General features: G+C 35.5%; 1 protein-coding gene across 6 annotated transcripts in view; it reads left to right on the top strand.

Annotated features, from left to right (window-relative positions):
* The window catches only part of Ccdc85a (coiled-coil domain containing 85A), a 179,762-nt gene extending 159,896 nt beyond the window's left edge, over positions 1-19,866 (top strand). For 2 of the 6 annotated variants that reach the window (XM_090336889.1, XM_090336888.1), the window contains one exon: positions 18,044-19,866. In XM_090336889.1, the coding sequence (XP_090193015.1) occupies positions 18,044-18,093 (50 nt within the window). In that variant the 3' untranslated portion in view covers positions 18,094-19,866. Of the gene's footprint in view, positions 1-6,986; positions 7,122-10,062; positions 10,183-13,338; positions 13,438-18,043 lie in introns of all 6 variants that reach the window. The other 4 variants (XM_090336884.1, XM_090336886.1, XM_090336885.1 and 1 more) reach the window with 4 other exon arrangements.
* Positions 19,867-20,176: the final 310 nt, after the last annotated feature.

The raw sequence follows: 20,176 nt of genomic DNA, 5'->3' as shown, positions 1-20,176 counted from the left end.
TTTGGCTAGTCACAGTATCATATAAGGAATTCATATGTATGAGAAACTCTTTATAGGCCATCTTATTGTTTTAATTAACAAAATTTGGGCAGTCCTCGCTTGTCGTGGGAATTTAGTGACTGAGAGAAGTTATGACTAAGATATGCCCTAAATTGTTTTCTACCCATAGAGGAAACAGATTATTCCTTCAGCCATGTATCAAGGAGAGAATCACTGCTGTGATGACCAAATTTCTCATTGTGTTTGTTCTCTGTATGACACACTGCAGCATGACGTTCATTCTGTGTGTCAAGCCTTACATTGACTCACAATTTTGTTAGTGTCTTGTTTAAAGTTAAGTGGAAAATGTTTGCTGGTGTGTTGTTAAAGAACCCTTATTTTCTTCCATTATTTTGATAAAACACTGACTTCCTGTTTCATTCTCTGTGTGGGCTTGCTGGCTCTATTTTCAAGGTGATGCAGCTCCTTGTATCTCTGGACCTAGAGAACCTTTTATCCTTTGCACTGCTATGGTGTGCTTGTCTATTCAATGTTCTCATTCTTCTAGTGTTAGAGTAGGGTGTTTTGGACATTTGAAATTCTGTTCTTTTGGTTAGACCATGTAAGGGCTGAAGCTTAAGGAGATTCCTTTTAAATCACTTTAAACTCAAAATTTGATGATCAACTTCTCTAGTACAGGGACTAAGCTGTTAGCAGAAGTGTTGCTTCAGTTTTCTAGCATAGTTCTCTTTCTCTAAATCAAGTTTCTCAAGTTCAGAGATGCATACATTTTGTTTTGGCTGGATAATTCTTGATCGGGCAGGAAATGTCTTGTGTATTGCATGATACTTTGGAGCATCCTTGGTATATGCCAGTAAATGAACTGAAATTATCTATTGACATGATTACCAAAGGTACCCTGGTAAGTAACTTGCTACTGGTTGAGACCTACTTCTCTCTGTATAATAGAGGTGATTGAGACGTGATAAAATGTGTTGACAGCCAAAGCAAAAACATTCACAGTGATGATGGCAAAAACTTATATGACACAGGTTCTCTCCTGAGAGCTCTTTTCAGAGAAGTTACTAAAACCACAGAACAACTAACCACTGTGCAATCATTGTCAACATTTTGTAAATGAGTCGACTGCGGCCTTAAAATTGGTCCAAAGTCATGTAGTTCACAGATGTCAGTTTAATAATTTATTATGGGTATTGTGGCTCATGCCTATCTGGGTACTAGCTAGCTAACCTGTGCCTAGGCTGAGCTCCTCCAAAAGCAGAGTGTAGGAAGTTCATGATTCAAAACAGCCTAGGGAAAAAAGAAGACTCCCTATTCCAACCAATAAAAAGGTAGATGTGCTGGCACACACCTATTAGGTCACCCACATGTGAGTATAAATAAGAGGGGCACGGTCAGGCCAACCTTGTGGTAAATGCAAGAATCAAGTTCAAAAATAATGAAAGAAAAATGTGGGTGGGGTTGAGCTTAAGTGGTAGAGCAGTACAGCAAAAAAAATTCTGTACATAGTCCAGGTGCAGGTGGCTCAAGCTCGTAATCCTAGATACTCAGGAGGCTGAGATGTACGGACCACAAGAATGTCATGAGCCTCCCATCTCCATCAACCTCCAAGAACACCAGAAGTGTGTAATTAAGTGTAGTTATGGTTCAAAGGGGCAGAAAGATAATTTTGAGCATAACACTTAAGGACAGTACCCAGACCTTTAGTTTAAGCCCCATGACCAACTAGCAAACTCTATCTATTATCCATCTATCTATCTATCTATCTATCTATCTATCTATCTATCATCTATGCGTATATACATACATGCACACACTTTAAGCAGTATGACCCCAGTATTGATTTGAACCCACTGTTTCTTTCTAAATAAAACTACATTAGAATAAACAATTCTGTAAATTTAATACATTCTTTCTCTAATAAGCACTTGATAAATATATAAATGAATCTATAAATCCATGAAATTTTCAAAGATTTTAATTTAGTTCAGTATTGAATAGACTAGTCAGGCAATTTAAATAAGAAATGATATCTTATTAAAAACAACCACTATCTATTATCTTGAGGCTGCAGTATAGAGTCACAGCAGCTCTAAGCTTATAAACAAGAATGTCTAGATAGAATTTTCCAAGGTGACCTTTAAAGTCTCTTATCTAATGGGAGTTGCTATTCTGTGCTGGTGCAATTTTATAATATGTCAGAATGGAGGTTGGCCAAACTTGAAAAATAATGTTTTCCTAGTGAGGTTTAGCTACACATCCTTTCTTGACCTATGATTAGGAAAGTCTGAATTTATCCCTCATTTCAAACTAGGCATGTGTTCTAGTGAGGGAGGAAGCATCTCTGTGAGTTTGACCAAACTGCAAGTCTTATAAAAAATTAAACATCTTTAAGTAACAGGAAACCACTTTAACCGATCAATCTTCAGACTTCCTATCATAGATGAGAAGCCTGGGCTGTAAAATTTGTTTCAAGAGCATTGCATCTGATTTATATCAAGTGAAAATCTTATGTTTTATAGGACATTATTACTTTTTAGATAGGTTTTTAGCCAAATGAAATTTATGATAAATTCTTCTTGTTCATAAAAAAGATTAGGGCTCAGGATGAAAACAGGTTGGAATGCTGAGATACAATGCTCACCCTTATGAAGAGAGTCCCTGAATTATACTAATGATTATGTTAGTTTCTCCAATAAAACTTGTGGATCCCACTAGGATTTAAAATAGTGATATGATAATTGCCTTACTCCAGGTGTAAATGTATAGTTTCTACAGCAACAGAATTGCATTTATCTTTTTGCTTTGAAAATAATACTACTAACAAAAATATTTAAAACATAAGACTCCTACATTCTCTTTTATTTTACTGCCAGAGCAGTCACAAAAAATTTAAGAACCTCTTTATTAAAAGCTTTAGTTTATCCTCTAAGACAAAAGAATGGAAACTTCAAGAGTGTTAATTAAAATAATTTCTCTAAAAATAACTGCATTCAAAATAACACAAGAGCAAAAACACAACTTAATCATAATAGTTTTATCGTGTCAATTTTCTTTAAAGTTATATTCTAAATTACAGTAATTTTAACTTAGCAAGACAATATATAATATAAATTTTTGTCTGTGCAGATGATCTTTTAAGATATACTTTTCTTACTTGATTCTGAAATAGAGGTCAATTAGAAAGCATGCCAAACTTCAACTTTCAGAAATGTAATAAGAGTTACAGAAGTATTTGTGTATTTTTATTCTTCAAGGATATGAACACAGGCTTTTGTTTCTTAATCAAGGGTGTTTGTTGATAATATTGACTAATGATTTCTGTAATGAACATTTACCATATAGCAAAAATATGTACATCTGTATATGTATGTATATGCACATATATAAATATATGATTTATATCTCTATATGAAATAGCCTGCCAATAGATATATTTCTTTGAGGTCATCAGGTATCTGACTTTAAAAGTTAAGTTTGGAATTTTTGAAAGTTGTAGAAAATAAAACTAAGCAAAAAAAAGACCCTACTCAGAAAACAGAAAAATAATTTGCATAGTTCTCTGATTTGATTAAATTGTATTTTCTCATTTTGAGCACCAGTGTTGGCCAGAAACAACTCCCAGCAGCTGAGTTACTGAAGGCTTCTTATATTTTATGAAGTTGTGTCCAGCAAATACCATGATGGATGATTGTTGAGCTAGCGAGTATATAAATTCTGTTCAGATATAGTATATTTTGAAGGTCAAAGATGATGGTTGGTCTGTACCTAGATTTAAAAATAAAGCATTGGTGACATGAATAGAAAATCAATAATACCAGTTCTACACAAGTAGCTTGTAAAACAGATGATCAAATACTTTATTCCTCCACAAAAATTTGTTTCTTGTGTATTTATCCTTCTTTGGAGATAAGTAAGTCATATATTTTATATAGGAAGAGCCTCTTAAAGGCTTAAATGTACAGACATTATACTTACCATTCAGCCTGTGAAAGTGAAAATATATTGTACATTCTTGAAAAGGCGATGTATGGGAGTTTTATTCCTCTGTCATCTTCATGTCATGTCCCTATTTCATCAAGTATCCTAGACCCATTTTCACATTGACCTTAAGTATTATAGCTATTTTTACTCACCATTCCTCTTTGCATTTGTCTTGGCTCCTCCTTCTAACTTTGACATCTCCCTAGTCAAGACATGTTTTAGCTTCCTGGAATCCATTTCATTAAAGTAATTCTTAATCGTTTAAAGAAACTAGAACGTGGAATCTTAACTCTTTTACATACCATATGTTAGTCGGTTTTACTCGCTGTGACTAGGCTATCCATTTCCCTGCAAATGAGATAATATTATTCTTCCATTGTTTGTATTGGTTGAGATGATGTGTACTGGTTGAGAGAATATCACATTTTATTGATTCACTTACTATATTTGTTAGTCATAGGGCATCGAGCCTTTGTCTGTAACTTGATCATTAGGAATAGTGCTGCAGTGGTGATGGAAGCGAAGATGCTGGATCATATTTTTAGTTTTATGAAGAACCTCCAAACTGATGTGCTTAGTGGTTGTACTAATTTACATTCCACCAGGAGTGTGCGAAGTTTCTTTTCTCCCTTTATTCTCAATGGAATTTGTCATTGTTCCTATTTTTGATGATGACTACTTTGACTTTGAGTGAGTAGACCCTTAATATGAAGATTTGTATTTCCTTTATGGAAAGGGATGTTGAGCATTACTTTATGTCTTTATTTGCCATTTCTATTTCTTCTGAAAATATGTCTCTTTAGCTTCTTGGTCATCGAAGCTCTCTTCTGCAGTTCCTGCAGATATGGATACTTTATTTTCTAGTCTGTTTCCTACTCTTTCCTGTAAGTTTCAAGGTTTTAGGCATGTTGCTGACACTCATTTGGGGCTCTAACTTAATAGCACCATGACTTTACCCAAGGACAGGTGAGACATCTGAATGAAAGCAAATGTGACTCTAAAGAGGCTAGTTTATTGTTCAGAAGAGGTTCAGGACATTTTCCACCAGGTACTTTCTTCTTGTCCTGGAAGATCATTCACCTAAAGTGGTGGCTGTCTTTTTTCTGGTTGTGCTCGCGATAGAACACAGAGCCTCATGTTAGGTGAGTGCTCTGCCACTGACGGTCGCCCAAGCTCCAAGTATTGGCACCTAGACAGCACAGAAGCTTTTCTTAATAGTGATGGATTCTCTTTGATATCACTGCCTCTCTGGTTCCACCATTAAGTAGGAGTCCACTTACTGCCCACACCAGGCTCTTTTAGCTCTAGCTGGGGTGAGTGTTTCCATGGAAATGCTAACTTTTACATAAAAACTTAAGTTCAAAAGAAGAGATGATACAAGAAGTGAATCTAATAAAGATCACATAAGTTGAAAATAAAACAAATCTTTGAGTTTTCATAAAATATATACATGTTGGACCTTTTTTTACTATTTAAATATAATCTTTCCATTGTCTTTAAACTATAATCTGCTGAATATACTAAGTTCCCTCTAGATTCGCTGTTATTACAGAATTTTAAGCTCCTGATCTGATAGTTGTTTTTCTTATAATAATTTTACATTAAGTGCTTTTAAATTATTGTTGTGCATGCCATATTGTAATTTCAGATATAAAGAATACAGGAAATGAATATTTTAACATACAAAGTCATTTCTCACTAGCATGAAAGTCTTATCAGTTGAAGTTCACAATATCATAACCAATTTAAATGATAAATTTAACTCCTCCAGGAATAAACTTTTATTCCCCCCCAAAAAGAAAATATATTGTACATTCTTTATGTAGACTCTAAAAAACAGACACACCTCAGTGTCATGAGTATGAAAGGATAAAAGCAGTAACTCATATAATGTTGTTTGGTTTATGAAAGTGAAAGACATAAAATCTAACACGTCTAAACCATGGAAATAGCCAAATACAGATGACAGATGTTCTTAGTAGTGAAAGCAGTTTCAAAATTTGTATTATTACGTAATGGTCATTGAGAACTATATAGATTGGGGTAGGTAGTAAAGTTGAGGCCGTCAACTATATTATAAACATTTATATATAATTATTTTGATGATGGAAATGGCATAGGCAGTTATATATAAAACAATGGCCCAAAGCGCTATGTTCAAATTAATATTCTTATGTTGACATGTTTATTATGACTCTAGTGACCTTTGGTTCCAATAAGTATAAAAATTTGGAATGAATTGACTAGTAGAAAACTTTTTAATTATGTGAATATCCTATGCAGTTACTTTAATGTAATCATGTCCTCTTAGCTTACTATGCTCTTCTTTATGCAGGAATGTTGATGAAAATTGGATGGTGTCAACTTTTTCTGAGTACTATTGAATATATATATATATGTTTAGTCCTTATATAGATTTTATAGATGACTACTAGATTCCATGTATTTGTGTATATATATATATATAATCTGTAATACTTTACAAAAGAGTGTAATATTTCCAAATGCATTTTAAACAATTTCTGTTAAGTTCGGAAGTTGCACAACTTACCTGGAAGACATATGATAATCATGTTTCTTGTAGGTAAACTCCACAAACTAAAGTTATTTAAGTAGTTTCTAGATTTTTCTATACTTCTACCTCTTGTCATCTACCTTTTTGATAGCTGTAGAGTGTAATTGCATTTTTGTGAAACAGTTAAGGGAGGTATTAGTACTAACATACAGGGATTCATTTGGTTGTTAGATTTATTTATGTACTTATTTATGTATGCATGTATGCATTCATGTATGTATGTGTGATGTATGTATGTATGTATGTATGTATGTATGTATGTATTTATTTATTTATTTATTTTTGCCTAGCGAAGGGGTGCTTGTTTATAGCTTGCCATTGTGGTCATTGTGGTTCATCTCATTAAGCGTCTCATTCTATCTGCTTTCTTGAGTCATGGGAAAGAGTACTTTTCTGAGTGATTGTACCATATTGTTCCAAATATAAGGCCACCCAGAATAGAAGGCAACCTCCAACTAGAAACAGCTCAAATGTGGAGAAAGGCTGGGGGCCCAGAGCCCGGCGGGTCTTGCAATGGTGGCAAGGGTGCCGAGGAGTAGGACGCTGCCTGCCCACTCTCCCGGTGAGTGAAGACAAGTCAGCTGCCTGCATTTGCTTGTGCATAACCAGAAAAGTTACACTTGGGGGTAGAGCATACATCTGCACACGTGGAAGTAAGCACATGTCTAAAACTGGGGAGGGAGGATGGGAATAAGCCCTGTAATTCCTAACCAGTGGTCTTCAGTGTTGCTTTTTCCCTAAGTTGAATCATCCCAAACAGGAGAGGAGTACAAAAGAATCTTGGCCCTTTAATGAACAGGATATGAAAGGCCACTGGCTATGAAAATGAGCTATCATCCTGCGATGTTAGTTTTCTAGGCCAGTCCAGAAAAGTGTTCCTGTACTTTCTGATTGATTGTTGACTGAGGCAGTGCATACTCAAATATTAGCACTCTGCATTTACCAATAGCTTCAAAGCAACTGGAGCTGGGAACCACCATTTACATTCCTTGTACCAAGTACCATTTAAATAAAATGCCTTAATCTTATTTAAATAAGCTCCAAGAGACTACTTACCATCATTTAGTATCTTGGCATTCCCCTTAGTAGCACTAAGAAAAAAACAATTTTTGAAAATATATTGGTCGATTGAGAGTACATGGCAACCAAACCTAGAAAATTCTCAAAATATTTGTCTTATTCAACCAAGCATAAAGAAAGCTAACCTTCTATGTTATAGTACTAAATGAGATAAAATCAGGTTCTAGATTATGTTCTTATAATTATAAAACATTCTGCACCTCCTGTTGCTAAACTTTACCAGGCATTTGATTACCTTTGGATAGAAAAAGACAAAAAGAAAAACATTAAATATGAACCTTGATCACTAGCCCATGTTTCTTAAGGCTAATTTGAAGTAGAAATTTAATCTTGAAAAGATACATCTTTTCCCCACTGAATACTCCAGGAAAGATCCAATTATAATCCTCCATCATGCACATTTGAAAGGAAACTGCTTTAATAAAAGAGTATTTGTTTTGTATCTGAATAAATGTGATCAGAATAGAACTTTATGTAGGTTTAAATCATGCTTAATGGCCTACCCAGATGACCTGATACAGGATGCTCTTAACACTGATTTTACTGCGTATCTCAAACCAAAATACCCTGAAAGAACTGTCTTGCCTAAGCACATTGTGCTAGTATGGATATAAGTACCTTTTGGACAAATGTGGTAATGTCATTGAATACCCAAGCTGGCATAAAATGCTTGAAAGGAAGACTTGGTAGGAGACTAGCCCTGAATGGCAAGGTTTAATGCCTGCCAAATTCTACTACGAGTCAGAAGAGAAAGGGGACTGCAGAGCTGCTTCCCAAATGGCAGACATGTGAATTCTCTATAACCTCAGCAGTGTGTTCAAAATAGCTTCCAGGGGCGGTCCATAGAGGAGAACAGCTAGGGACTGGTGTTACTCAGAGAAGAGCTCTCTGTAACCCAATTGCGTGGGAACCATTTAATCTTGACAGAGGAAAACACTGTACAAAATTTGAGGGCAGGGACGGAGTGCCCCTTCAAATAATTTCCCTTCTGTTATTTTGAGTCAAAGATTTTTTTTGTCCAGTTTGATCTGAGTTGTAAATATAGGAAAACAATGTTTATAATTTCACACTCCAGAAGGGAATGGGACTTCATCAATGAGGGACCTATTTCAACCCTTGCTCTTAACTGAGGCTTAGCTGTAGAGGACAAAGGCTTTAAGAAGTCATCTCTGTGTCATGTACCAGCACTTCCTCTTGCTGCTGTTTGGTGAGGTTGGGCGTGGACTTGATTTGTTTGCACAGTTCTGAGCAAGGAAAAGAACATGACCTTAGTAGACTTGTCAAGAAAGGAGCTTCCAAGAACTCAGGAAGGATTGACAGCAATAAGGGAAGGGAAAAGAATATTCCAAATTGCATAAGTACTGATCATTATTAAGACGAATGGTAGTTATTAATGTCTATGTACATGGCACAGACATCCCACACCCTATAATCATTGTGTGCACAGTCTCTAACCCGTACACCCTGAATGCCCCGATGGAGATGTTGCAGTTGAATGTCCCTCTGAAGTTTCTATATTTATTCATTCATAGATGATACACTTTCAGTAGGGTATTTAGGAAATTCAGGGAATGTGATTGATAGGAGCAGTGATTAATATTAACAATTCCAAAAGGGAAAGCAGGCTTAGACATTTCCCCAGTCCTTTCTACTTTTGAAGGAAAGTAGATACTTATTGCTCTTGCTTTTTTTTTTTCTTCACTGATCCATCAGTGTGCAATCTATCATTAGATACAGGACAGAGCCCTGAGGGAGCTCTCCTAGTACAGATGGGTGTGACTAACAGAGGTCTAATTCATCACTCCTAAGTTCTGATTTCTCACCAATAGCATTGAAGGACCACTATCTTAAAAATGTATAATTTGTAAAAATATTGATTTTCATTTTTTAAAAAAGGTTAGAAAATAAGAGAATTACTTCTTTAGGAAAATATTGAATTGGATACCTCTTTTTAAAAATGTTTTACTATAGATCTTTTCTGCAGAGAGGGGAATTATAAGAGACAAATGCAAAATGTGCTGTGTTTGCATTTCCTAAGACATATGGAATATGACATCTGACCTGCTGAGTGAGCATGTTTAACTTGGCTGTGGAAAAACTTATGAATTCCCTGTTCTCTAGTATCTTTAAATTTCAAAACTCATTCTTGAAATGTTGTTAATGGCCATTTCTTGGGAAACATTGCTCTCTTCGGCAAATTGGGGACGACATAAAGATATGTATAGTGATGGCTCTTAGATTTCTTGCTGGTTGAACAGTAAATGTATTCCACAGAACAAGGTGATGGTGTCTTAGAATAATAGAGAATAAAAAATAATCAGATGGCTAATTCTAATCTGGCAGTGCAACTGAATATTGAATAACATCTATGTAGTTATAAACGACTTTTGTTTTAATAACAAAGTTGTTGATTTTCTACTAAGGGTTCTTTTAGGTTGTCCTCAGGGGCAGAAGGGAGTAACAGTTCATCCAACTCTCCAGCTAGCTTCAGTGGACATACCACACCTGCTCAGCAGCCTGAACCTGTGGTACATTCTCTTAAGGTAACCAACTGTATGCACCATTTCTCCAGAACTTCAGTTGTGTCGTGGCTTGTTTGCTGTGGTCTGGTAGTCTCACAGTCTTGCTTGAACCATAGATACTTTATGTTTTGGAATCTTTGTGATGTATCTTTTTATTCTTATTTTTTAAGTGTGATTTTTAAATTTCTTTGAACTGACAATGGGCTTGAATACTTACAGTTGAACCTCTACACCTTTATCATTTTATTTTGAGTAATGTGATTCATATCTCTCTGCATTGAAGCTAGAGTCCAATGTGCATGTATATCCATGTGTGCAAAATATTGTTACAGGTTTCACATGTGTAGTATCTTAGTATAGATGCCCTGCAGTGTAGAGTGACAAAATAAGGAAGATGACCATATTTTTCTTTCTTTATTGAAATTTTGCATCTTGTCAAAGGTGTTCAAAGAAACCTATTATGCTCTTCTACTATAGTCATAAGTAAAGCTAATTTAAGTTTTACTTTGACTTCACAAAATTTTGAGCATTATTTTTATTTTTAAATTAATAAAATTCAATTAATGATAAACAAATATAACTAAAATAAGTATAAAATACATTTTACCTGTGATAATTAACTTACAGCTGATAGAAGCCAGGAAAATCATCTTAAATCTGAGATGATTCCAATGTATAAAACTTCCTCCTTCAAACGCATCTTTAATTCTGATATGTTTGATCAAAACTTTCTCAACTGTAATGTAGATAGAATAACTCTATGCCGCATAAGTTTCACACCTTTTGTAAAAGCTGTTTCAGTTTCTGCCTGGTCATGAGACCGAAGATGCTTTTTATTTTATTTTTTAGTGACCACAGTTTTTGCAGCATGCATATAACAAAATCTTAGATGAGAACTTCAAAAGCTCTTCTCTTCTGTTGGTGATGAGTAGTTCTTGGTATATTTTGCTTTAGTGAGTTTGTGCTTCCACACCAAACACTGAATGCCGATGAGGGAAGGTAGGAGTTTTAGTGAGAATGCTTCACCAAGGGAGTGCGTGGGAGCAGCTGTGGGGAGGCACAGTCGTTAGGGGCAGTCCCCAGCTGTTGGTGGGCTTGGGCTCTTCCACAGGTGAACATGTTGCTCTCTGCAGCGGCATGTGGACACACTGTACTACAAATCATGCACAGGCGCTCTTGAAAGCACTTTAGAATGGGGAAAATGAACCAGAGATTAGTTTAGATTTTGTAGCATTTTAGTTTCTGCATGAAACCCAAAAGACGCTCATTGCTGTACTATTCACACCATTTGAAAGCCATTTCTGCCTGCTTGTTGCCTTCTTCAAGTGTTTGGATCCGATGAGCACAGTAGGTCACTTTGTAATCTGCCCCTGATTTTTCAGCGCAGCTGTTAGTGTGGTCACAGAGGACATGAGAACAAGGAAAAGTTCCCCAATTTTCTCTAAATTCATTCTTTAATTCCCATGTACAGTTTTATCTCTAGAGGAAAATATTATGATAATACCTACGTGTCCTTGGTCTGCAGATGGATGAGACTGAGCAACTGAAGCATCTTTATTGGATAACTAGAAACCCTTGAATATAAAACGTATTTGCAACCATGGCTTAACTGTGTCATGAAGACATAAGTATGTGCAAACACACTGTGGGTGAATGTTGTGAACTCAACAAAGGACCACAAAAAAACAAAACATTGTATTTAAAGGTCATCTATCTAATTCTAATTGATATATTTTAGAAAAAGTCTTAGCGTCTTTCTTCCAAGGACTTTCACAGAAAACTCCAGGCTTAGTGAACTCTGTGCTCATGGTTTGTGGAAGTATTGTAAATTAGTGTGAGAAATTAGCCCATTTGTAATAACATCATATTTCTCTGGCTTTAAAACTCGTGATTTTATTAATTAGAGCTTCACTTCATTTAGTAGAAATTAACTGATTTGAAGTACACTTCTCTGAGGTTTATTACAAATTGAATTTGTAGGCAAGTGAGCTGGTTCAAGAGGCTCTTTAAATTTTCTATGAATATTCACTGAACACAGTCAGTTATTTCTCCTAAGTAAATAATGAATATGGAATTAATATGCAGTGACTAGCAAAACATTTAAGAAATGATTGGGAACTATATACTAAGTATAGGTAGGATGTTTGAATGAATAAGAATATAGCTAAGGAAATATCTTAGTTATTTCAGGACTGACATCTAGTTAGTCTTAGTATCTATGGTACTTTTAGTATTTATGATGCTTAGAACCTTATTATTTTCATGTCTTCTTGACACGAAGGTCCCAAATGTTCACTGATACAAATTTTTAGAGGACACTTTTAGTTGTGGCCATTGGTACTGACAATGGGGTAGTAGTTTCCCTGCACAGTGTACATTCTAAAAGCTGGTGGGTAAAGCACTAGTGTCTTACACTACTGTACTGCTTCCATTTATAAGCCTATAGAAAAACATGCCAAAAGCAATTTCAAAGCCAGAATTTCATAGAAAGTATCACCATGAAGACATTAGACATTTTAAAGCATTATCATTTCAACCCATTTAGAGAAGCACAAACATAGATTATTAAAAGCATTTCATCCCCTACATATTTTTGCTCTAGTGAAAAAAATATTTGTAATGTTGCTTAAATATTTCCACTGGGAAAAAAAAGCCAGTGCTCTCTTTGTTTCTGTCAAAGAGCTATTTCCACATTCCTCTCTCAGGCATGGGGAGCGTGTCCAGTCAGGAATTGTGAGGTCAGTGATTATGTGGATGTTCATTCTCAGTCACCTTATCTGTAGGCCATGTCTATATATCATTTGGACTGTTAGGTACATAATTAATCTTATGCTTCACTATTGCAGGGGCCCAAGCTTTATCAACCATTGCAAAATGGTTGATACTTTTAGATTATCTGAATGACAACAATAAATGCATCTATTTTAGACATTAACATGTTCAATGGACTATTAGTGATACAAAGGATTGCTTTGAATGGCCATTTCTGAAAATCAGATTGAATTCATTGCAGGACAATCAACTATTTTGAAATGATTTTGCCATATACTAATCCACTCTGATATACAGACATGGATGAAACTAAAAGGTGTGACAAATGGAGCTCCGTGATGGTTTTGTCATAACTAACACATTTTTCTCCATGTGAAATTTGCTCTTCTTTTTCAACAAATCCAGGTCTTGGATGTTCAGGAAACTATAGATCGTCCACAGGGTAAAGAGTATGAACATGACCTTAGTGAGACAGAAAAAGCTATAGTCAGAGAAATGTGCAATGTAAGTTGGATGTGCTTTACTGTGTATTTTGTGTTGGAAGCCTCATCATAGCCTAGTTATTGCTTTATTGATGCATTAATTTATAAGTATTGACCAAATGCCTTTACAGTTTTATATGAAAAAATGTAATAAGTACCTTTTTTAAACCTTTGTTACCTTTTATTGAAAGTTTATTAACACAACAATCACATTACAAAATACTGAGATCAGAGGGCTTTGCAGTGGAATATTTACTCAGCACATTCAAAACCCTGGGTTTGATCCCCAGCCTGCTGCAAATAAAAACTACATAAAAATAATTATCCAATTCTGTGTTCAAAATGATCTATGAATATTTCTAAATACTAAATTTATTGTTCCAAACATCAGTTACTAAATTTTATTTAAAAATGGGTTTCTATTTCTTACTCTTAAGATTTTTTTAAAAGACCACTAAAAGCCAATGACCTCTTCAGACATACTTTTATCTATTCTGAGAAAAATATCACTACTCTGCTAGGTAATATTTGCTTAGCTCTTCATACGTATATGTGCCTCATGTCATCCAAAGCATTGTGCACTTTTCAATAGTTGACACAAGCTTAGAAAACAGTGAGGTGAGACAGAGATGAGCATTAGAGAGCAAAATACAAATCTATCCATGAGGTCAGAGAGGACCAGTACGGAACTGAGGTTATTTCTTTATATTTATCCAGTGTAATTGCTAGTATCTGGAATTTCTTACTAATCACTGACTAAAGTTTAATTTATAAATAATGTACACATGCTATAATATTTGATAAAGAATACAATTTGTAATTTTCAAAGAACTAAATGAAATATTATAGAGGAAACATTTTCTTAAATGCCACAAATGATTTAAAAATTGTGACTTAGTTGTGATTAAGCATGATTATACATTTGTATTATGCTTTTCTTCATATATTCTATTCTTCGTTAGTTTAGCAAATTCGCTTAGATATATCTCTAGGCACTAGTGGCTCATGCCTCTAAGTCTAGCTACTCAGTAGTCTGAGTAGCTGAGTCACAGAAAGAAAAATCTGTGACTCTTATCTCCAGTTAACTACTAAAAAAGCTGAAGGTACAGCTATGGTTCAAGTGGTAAAGGGCTAGCCTTGAACACAAAAAGCACAGAGACAGCGTCTGTGCCTTGAGTTCTAGCTCTGGTAACAGTACAACACAGACACACACAGACACACACAGACACACACACACAGACACACACACACACACACACACACACACACACACACACACACACGGAGTTCTTTAATTCTAGGTCTATTAAGGCCTGGTATTCTCAGATGCTTCTTTACCTTGCGTAGATGCTTGTTACATAATCCGTCCTGTGGGCATTTTGTATGTGGCTGGGGCGAGAATCTTAGCCTCCTACTTGCTTGTGTTGTAACTGCTTTGTCTTTTGTAATGTTTGCCTAGTTATTTTGCTTTCCTGCATATATGTTGTCTGTTTTGAAATGATCACTAGATCTAGATGTCATAATTTACCACTCCACCTCCTGTAGATTTTCAACTTGGGCTTAAGACTTTTAATTTGAACATTTCCCTTAGATCCATTTGTCACTTAGGGAGGACTGCTTCTCACCCCATTGCAGTGGACTGAGAAGTCAAGTTCAGGTAATAGGAACTATATGAGTCTAGTGGTCTCCAATGAGGAGTGTGTAGAACTACTGGCTCAATGTCCATTCACAGGTGATTCGGAGATGAAACCCTAGGTAAGAGGCCAGCACTCACATTTTGTTTTTAAAGGAAAAAACTAAGATCCAGTAGTTATTGGCAACAGCTATTTTCGAATGAGCAGTGAAGTTGGGAGTAGATCAAGGTCGCCTTTGAGGAGCAGGTCCTGCCACTTTCCCTAGAATGTTAAATCTGGAAACTTCAATTTTCCTTTCTAGAGAATGAAAACCAAATATATCTGATAGATAAAACCATCCCTTTTGTCCTCAATGCCTACATTGTAAAGAAATGCCAGAATTGTTCCCTGCACTTACTTTCTCCTCCTCCTATTTCTTCCTTATGAAAGATTTCTGGATAATAGAAATTCCATTTCTTTAGTCTCAGAAGAAACATGTCACAGCACTGGGTCGTTATTAGTTGTAAGTTTATTTTGCTTGGTTTGTTTGCTCGCTTGCTTGTTTGAGCAACATGTGGTGTGGGTGTTGTTCTTCCCTACATAGATATTTTTTATAAAGCTAACCTGCCTTCTTTTATACTTTTACAATTCTCTGGAGTGTCTCTTCTGACTGGCCACATTGTCTTTAAGCCCTAGAATATGCACAGAGGAAGAAACCCTGTTAATTGTTCTTAAGCACTCATATTTGGAAACAATTTAAAAATGAAGAAAGAAGAAAAGTATGGATTTAAAATAATATTTGTAAAAATAAAAATGAAATATTTGTACTGTCATTGAAAAAATTACAGGACTGCCAAATACCCATGGTAGTTGGGCATTTCTTGCTTATGCCTGTAATCCTAGTTATACATGAGAGAGGAAGAAGGGAAGGCGATTCAAGGGCAGCTAGGGGATAAAAGTTTATATACATCTCCATCTCAACCAATGATAAAATTGCTATGGCTGTGTATTCCTATTTTCCAAGCTAGATAAGAATCTGGTATAGGAAGGTCAAGGTGCACTGAAACACGGCTGAGTTTTGTTCAAGTGCTAGAGTAGCTGCTTAAGAAAATACAAGGCTCTGAGTTCAGCATCAGTACCACCAGATATGGTGAAGAAGAAAATTCACCCACATAGGAAATGTTGGGGAATTAAAAAATATTACAAGGCAATTTCATAAATAATAACATCCTGGAAACTAATGAATATTTCAAAGACTTGGCTTCCATAGAAGGATCTGCATGAATTTATAATAATACCATAGAATTATAAAGTTTTCTCACTGTTAGGAGACTATAGCTTTCAGAAGACTCAGGGGGGATTTAAGCAAATAGGTTTTATCACAGTTTTCAGTAATCTTTCTGGAGATAAATTGTTGTCATCTGTACAGGGTGCCATGGCCTCATCAGTTGGATAGTAAGTGTATGGTTGGTTGGTTCCTCTCTTCTAAAAGATAAACAAATAGTTATTTTTGTAGTAAGGTTTTTTTTTTTTCGGTAGCTCTTTTCAGTTCCTTGATTTTATTCTTGCCTACTACAAGAGTCTCTTTCCACCACGTCATGATGTCTGGAGAAAGGCCCACTTTGTCCCGCAGTGGACTAATTAAGAATCCAGTTACACTTTGGGGTTGTGACCGGCATAACGCTTCATGTTTCTGATCCTTGTGAGGTCTTTGTGTCTACCTCATGCTTCCAAACCAGACAACCAAATGTTCTGAGTAGAAAGGGGAAGTTCACAGCCTCTTTTCACTTCTTGATTCATTGTTTATACCTCTACAGTGAATACATTACAAAATGAGATCTTCTTTCTGCATAGCTTGAGCTGTCCCTTGCTGTATTTTCTTTTCCCAATAATTAAGAAACATAATTACAATTTTCCATTGAGTTCGGCAGGCCATATTTGCCATGTAGTGGTGTCTACTGACACAGACACCAATAGAGTTCATTAACATATAAATGAAGATAAGCAGAACCCTATATTTTTGCATGTTACTATGTACGTTACTGGGCTTCCCTCAGTATTTTCACTGAATACTAAAAGCACGCTAAAAAACACATTTTGTGAATAAGCAGAAAACAAACTGGATTTTTGTTCCTTTCACAGTTCATCCTGTAATTTTTTTTTGTTGTGGATTTAACAAATTTAACATGATTCTTGTAGTAAAACACTGTAGGAAGTTTATGGCCATCTCGTGTGTGTGCCCATGCACACAGTTAATGTTAGTATACCAGGATATTACTGGTGAACTTTATTCTTTCCTGTAACTCTTTATCTTTTTTGCTAACAGCCCTAAAAAAAGCTGGCCCCAATTCAATAAATTGTAAATTAACCCACTTCACCAGGTTGTAATTATATTTATTTCAATAATTCCTACATTCACTCTTATTTTTTTCTCTATAGTGAGGTTGTTTTCTGGAAATCTGAGGACATTTCCAGTAACTAGGACCTGGGTAACAACTACAATCCCTATTTTGCTGCAGTGTGTAGGCAAACTTACTCATAGGCCTGACTTCTAGCTTAGAATGCTTAAGAGAAGATGCCTTTTCATCTTCCTATAGGAAATAGATATTTTATAGCTATTGTTATAGATGTATGACATAGGAATCAGGATGTCCTTAATCAAGGGTTCTTCACAGTAAAATGACAAATTCTGAGGGCAGGAATGACTGCGGAAGTACTTGGAGTACACTGAAAGCCGAGGGCCACTTGGGCAACCAGAATAAATGAGCTCTTCTTGCATTTGGAGCCTTGTTGCTAGCACAGTATAGTCATTCCCATCTGCAGAGCGGGTCTGTTGTTTCAGAGACTAGTCCTTCTGTTTTCCGTGTGTTTGAACTCATTTGTGTGGCTGTCCTGTCTCTTGTCTTTACATCCATTTCTGCTCTTCTCATAGATTCTTCTTGAGATGCACAGCTCTCTTTGTGGAAGAAGACATGTAAGATACTTATTTCTTTTCCTTTCCTTTCTCTTTTTAAGGTTGTGTGGAGGAAACTTGGAGATGCTGCAGGTTCATGTCCTGGAATTAGGCAACATTTGTCAGGCAACCAGTACAAAGGACCAATGTGAAAACCACTCTTTGTTCAGATATAAGATCATCACTGCCAGAGAAAACATAGAAGAAGAAAGAGTGTACTTCCATCAACCTGGACTCATGAAATGATTGTACATTGCACATATCTCCCCTCTACAACTCTCCCCATCAAGCTGATATTTTGTGTGTCTAACTTCAGTGTTCACAACAGGCAGTTTCAAACAGTGTAGATTTGAAAAGAAAATAACCATTTTAGTAGTAATGTTTTCATTAGAGCTAACATGGAATATGGTTTTCGCTCCCCAGACTTAAGATCACAATTGGGAAACCTTCATGACTGTTGGTGTCCAAGAGAGCCTCACTGGCTTTGGTAGATTTGACTCGTGGCATCTGAATGTGCGAACATTTACCATGTTGTAAGGGGATGGGAAGAGGCTTTGTCCAGCTTCCTGAGGGTGAGAATTGGGAAAATCTCCCTTATACCTCTTACACTTCAGTAAAGGAAATATTAGTTCCTGTATACTTAATATGGATATGGGAGAATATTGGGTTTCTAGGATTTTGTTTTGACTTCCAAGGTGCTAAATATACCACATAAATTGTTTTGCCAGCTAGAAGGGTAGAGAGACATTGTGAAGTGCTCACTAGAGCATCACTTATTTCAGCTGAACAAAATAAATAGGTGTTTTCTGTTAATCTTGATGATTGCTCATAAAGGCTCATCTTGGGGACGTGTTAACCATCATACTCAGTATATCAATTTCAACTGACAAGCAAATATAATTTTCTAAGTGTTTTAAGCTGTGCTATCAATTTCTACAACTTAGTTTTTAGACATGCCATATGTTTAATAAAATTCATGTAAACTTTAAGATATTGCACTGCATTTATAGGGAGAAAAGCTTTCTGTGTCTACTGCAGCTAGCTATCTAATATTTTATGAAACTAACGCATGCCCTTCATTATTGAGGCTAAAAGCTCTTGTTCAGATTGCTTGAGATTTGAAAAAGAGGCGTGCTAGCTTTGCTTAGTTTTTTCTTATTATTTTTGGTAGAGATATATAATATTAGAATGTGTGTATCAGAAATGCTACAATAGATATTTTGTGTTTCTCTAAATGCAATGATAATTTCTTGTATGAATGTGCAAGAGGCCTGTTGACAGAATGCTACCTTTTTACTATAGTTTAAGGTTATAAAATTATGGATGCAACAATTCCCATTTGGGGTGTATCTTCCAAATCACAGCAAATGATATTTGTTGTTGTTTCTACATGGACTCACTACAATGTATTAATGTTCATTAGTGGGGAAATGTGAAGGAATTTTGTAGTACTTAAAAGAAAAAGGTTTAACTGTGACAAAAAAAACTAGCCCTCTATTTTCAGAAAAGTTTTGTGAATTCATTTACTATAAAATTATCTCTTTCAGTATCACAATTGGGTTAGAGTTTTAGCTTTCTTTTAAGATGTTATATTTTTAAATATTATTACTGTGAAAAAGAAAATTGCTCGCCATCTTTACACCCTCCCTCACAGAGGAACTTTCATCCTGAACTTGTTGCATTCCTCCACCTGAAGACATTTGAAACAAGTGTTTATGTGGGCAGCAGAGCCTGAAGAAGCTAATTGGAGGGACCCACGTCTTTTGAGAAAATACTTGTGTAAATTTTGATACTGTATTAAAGCTATTTTTTTAAAGTTCCACCTAAAATTGAGTATTAAGTATATGTGTTCATCTTAGCAATGGTAATAAATTATTTAATCTCATCTGTGAGTGTGTGTATGTGTGCTTTTCTTCTTCCAGATCTTTCCCCTTTGTTGAGTAGATTTCTACTTATCACTAAATATCATTATGCCTCTATTGGCAGTGGTGATGGAAATGATCCAGTATCTTAAACACAAGCCAGGGCATGTTTCTAAATATTCTTGCAATGAGGATCTTAATATTCAGAAATATCTTAATTTGTACTATTCTTTGTTTTCATGTAGTTAAAAATTAAGATAATTATGTGGAGAATTTTTTAAAATATTCTTAAAGATTTGTTATTATCTATCTTAAATAATTGTATTCCTTTTA

This window comes from Megascapheus bottae, chromosome 7 (assembly GCF_031878675.1).
Source record: "Megascapheus bottae isolate mThoBot1 chromosome 7, mThoBot2.hap1, whole genome shotgun sequence".
NCBI classification, from domain to species: domain Eukaryota; kingdom Metazoa; phylum Chordata; class Mammalia; order Rodentia; family Geomyidae; genus Megascapheus; species Megascapheus bottae.
Note: the sequence above shows the minus strand (reverse complement) of the source record. Positions and strands in the feature narration are given on the sequence as shown.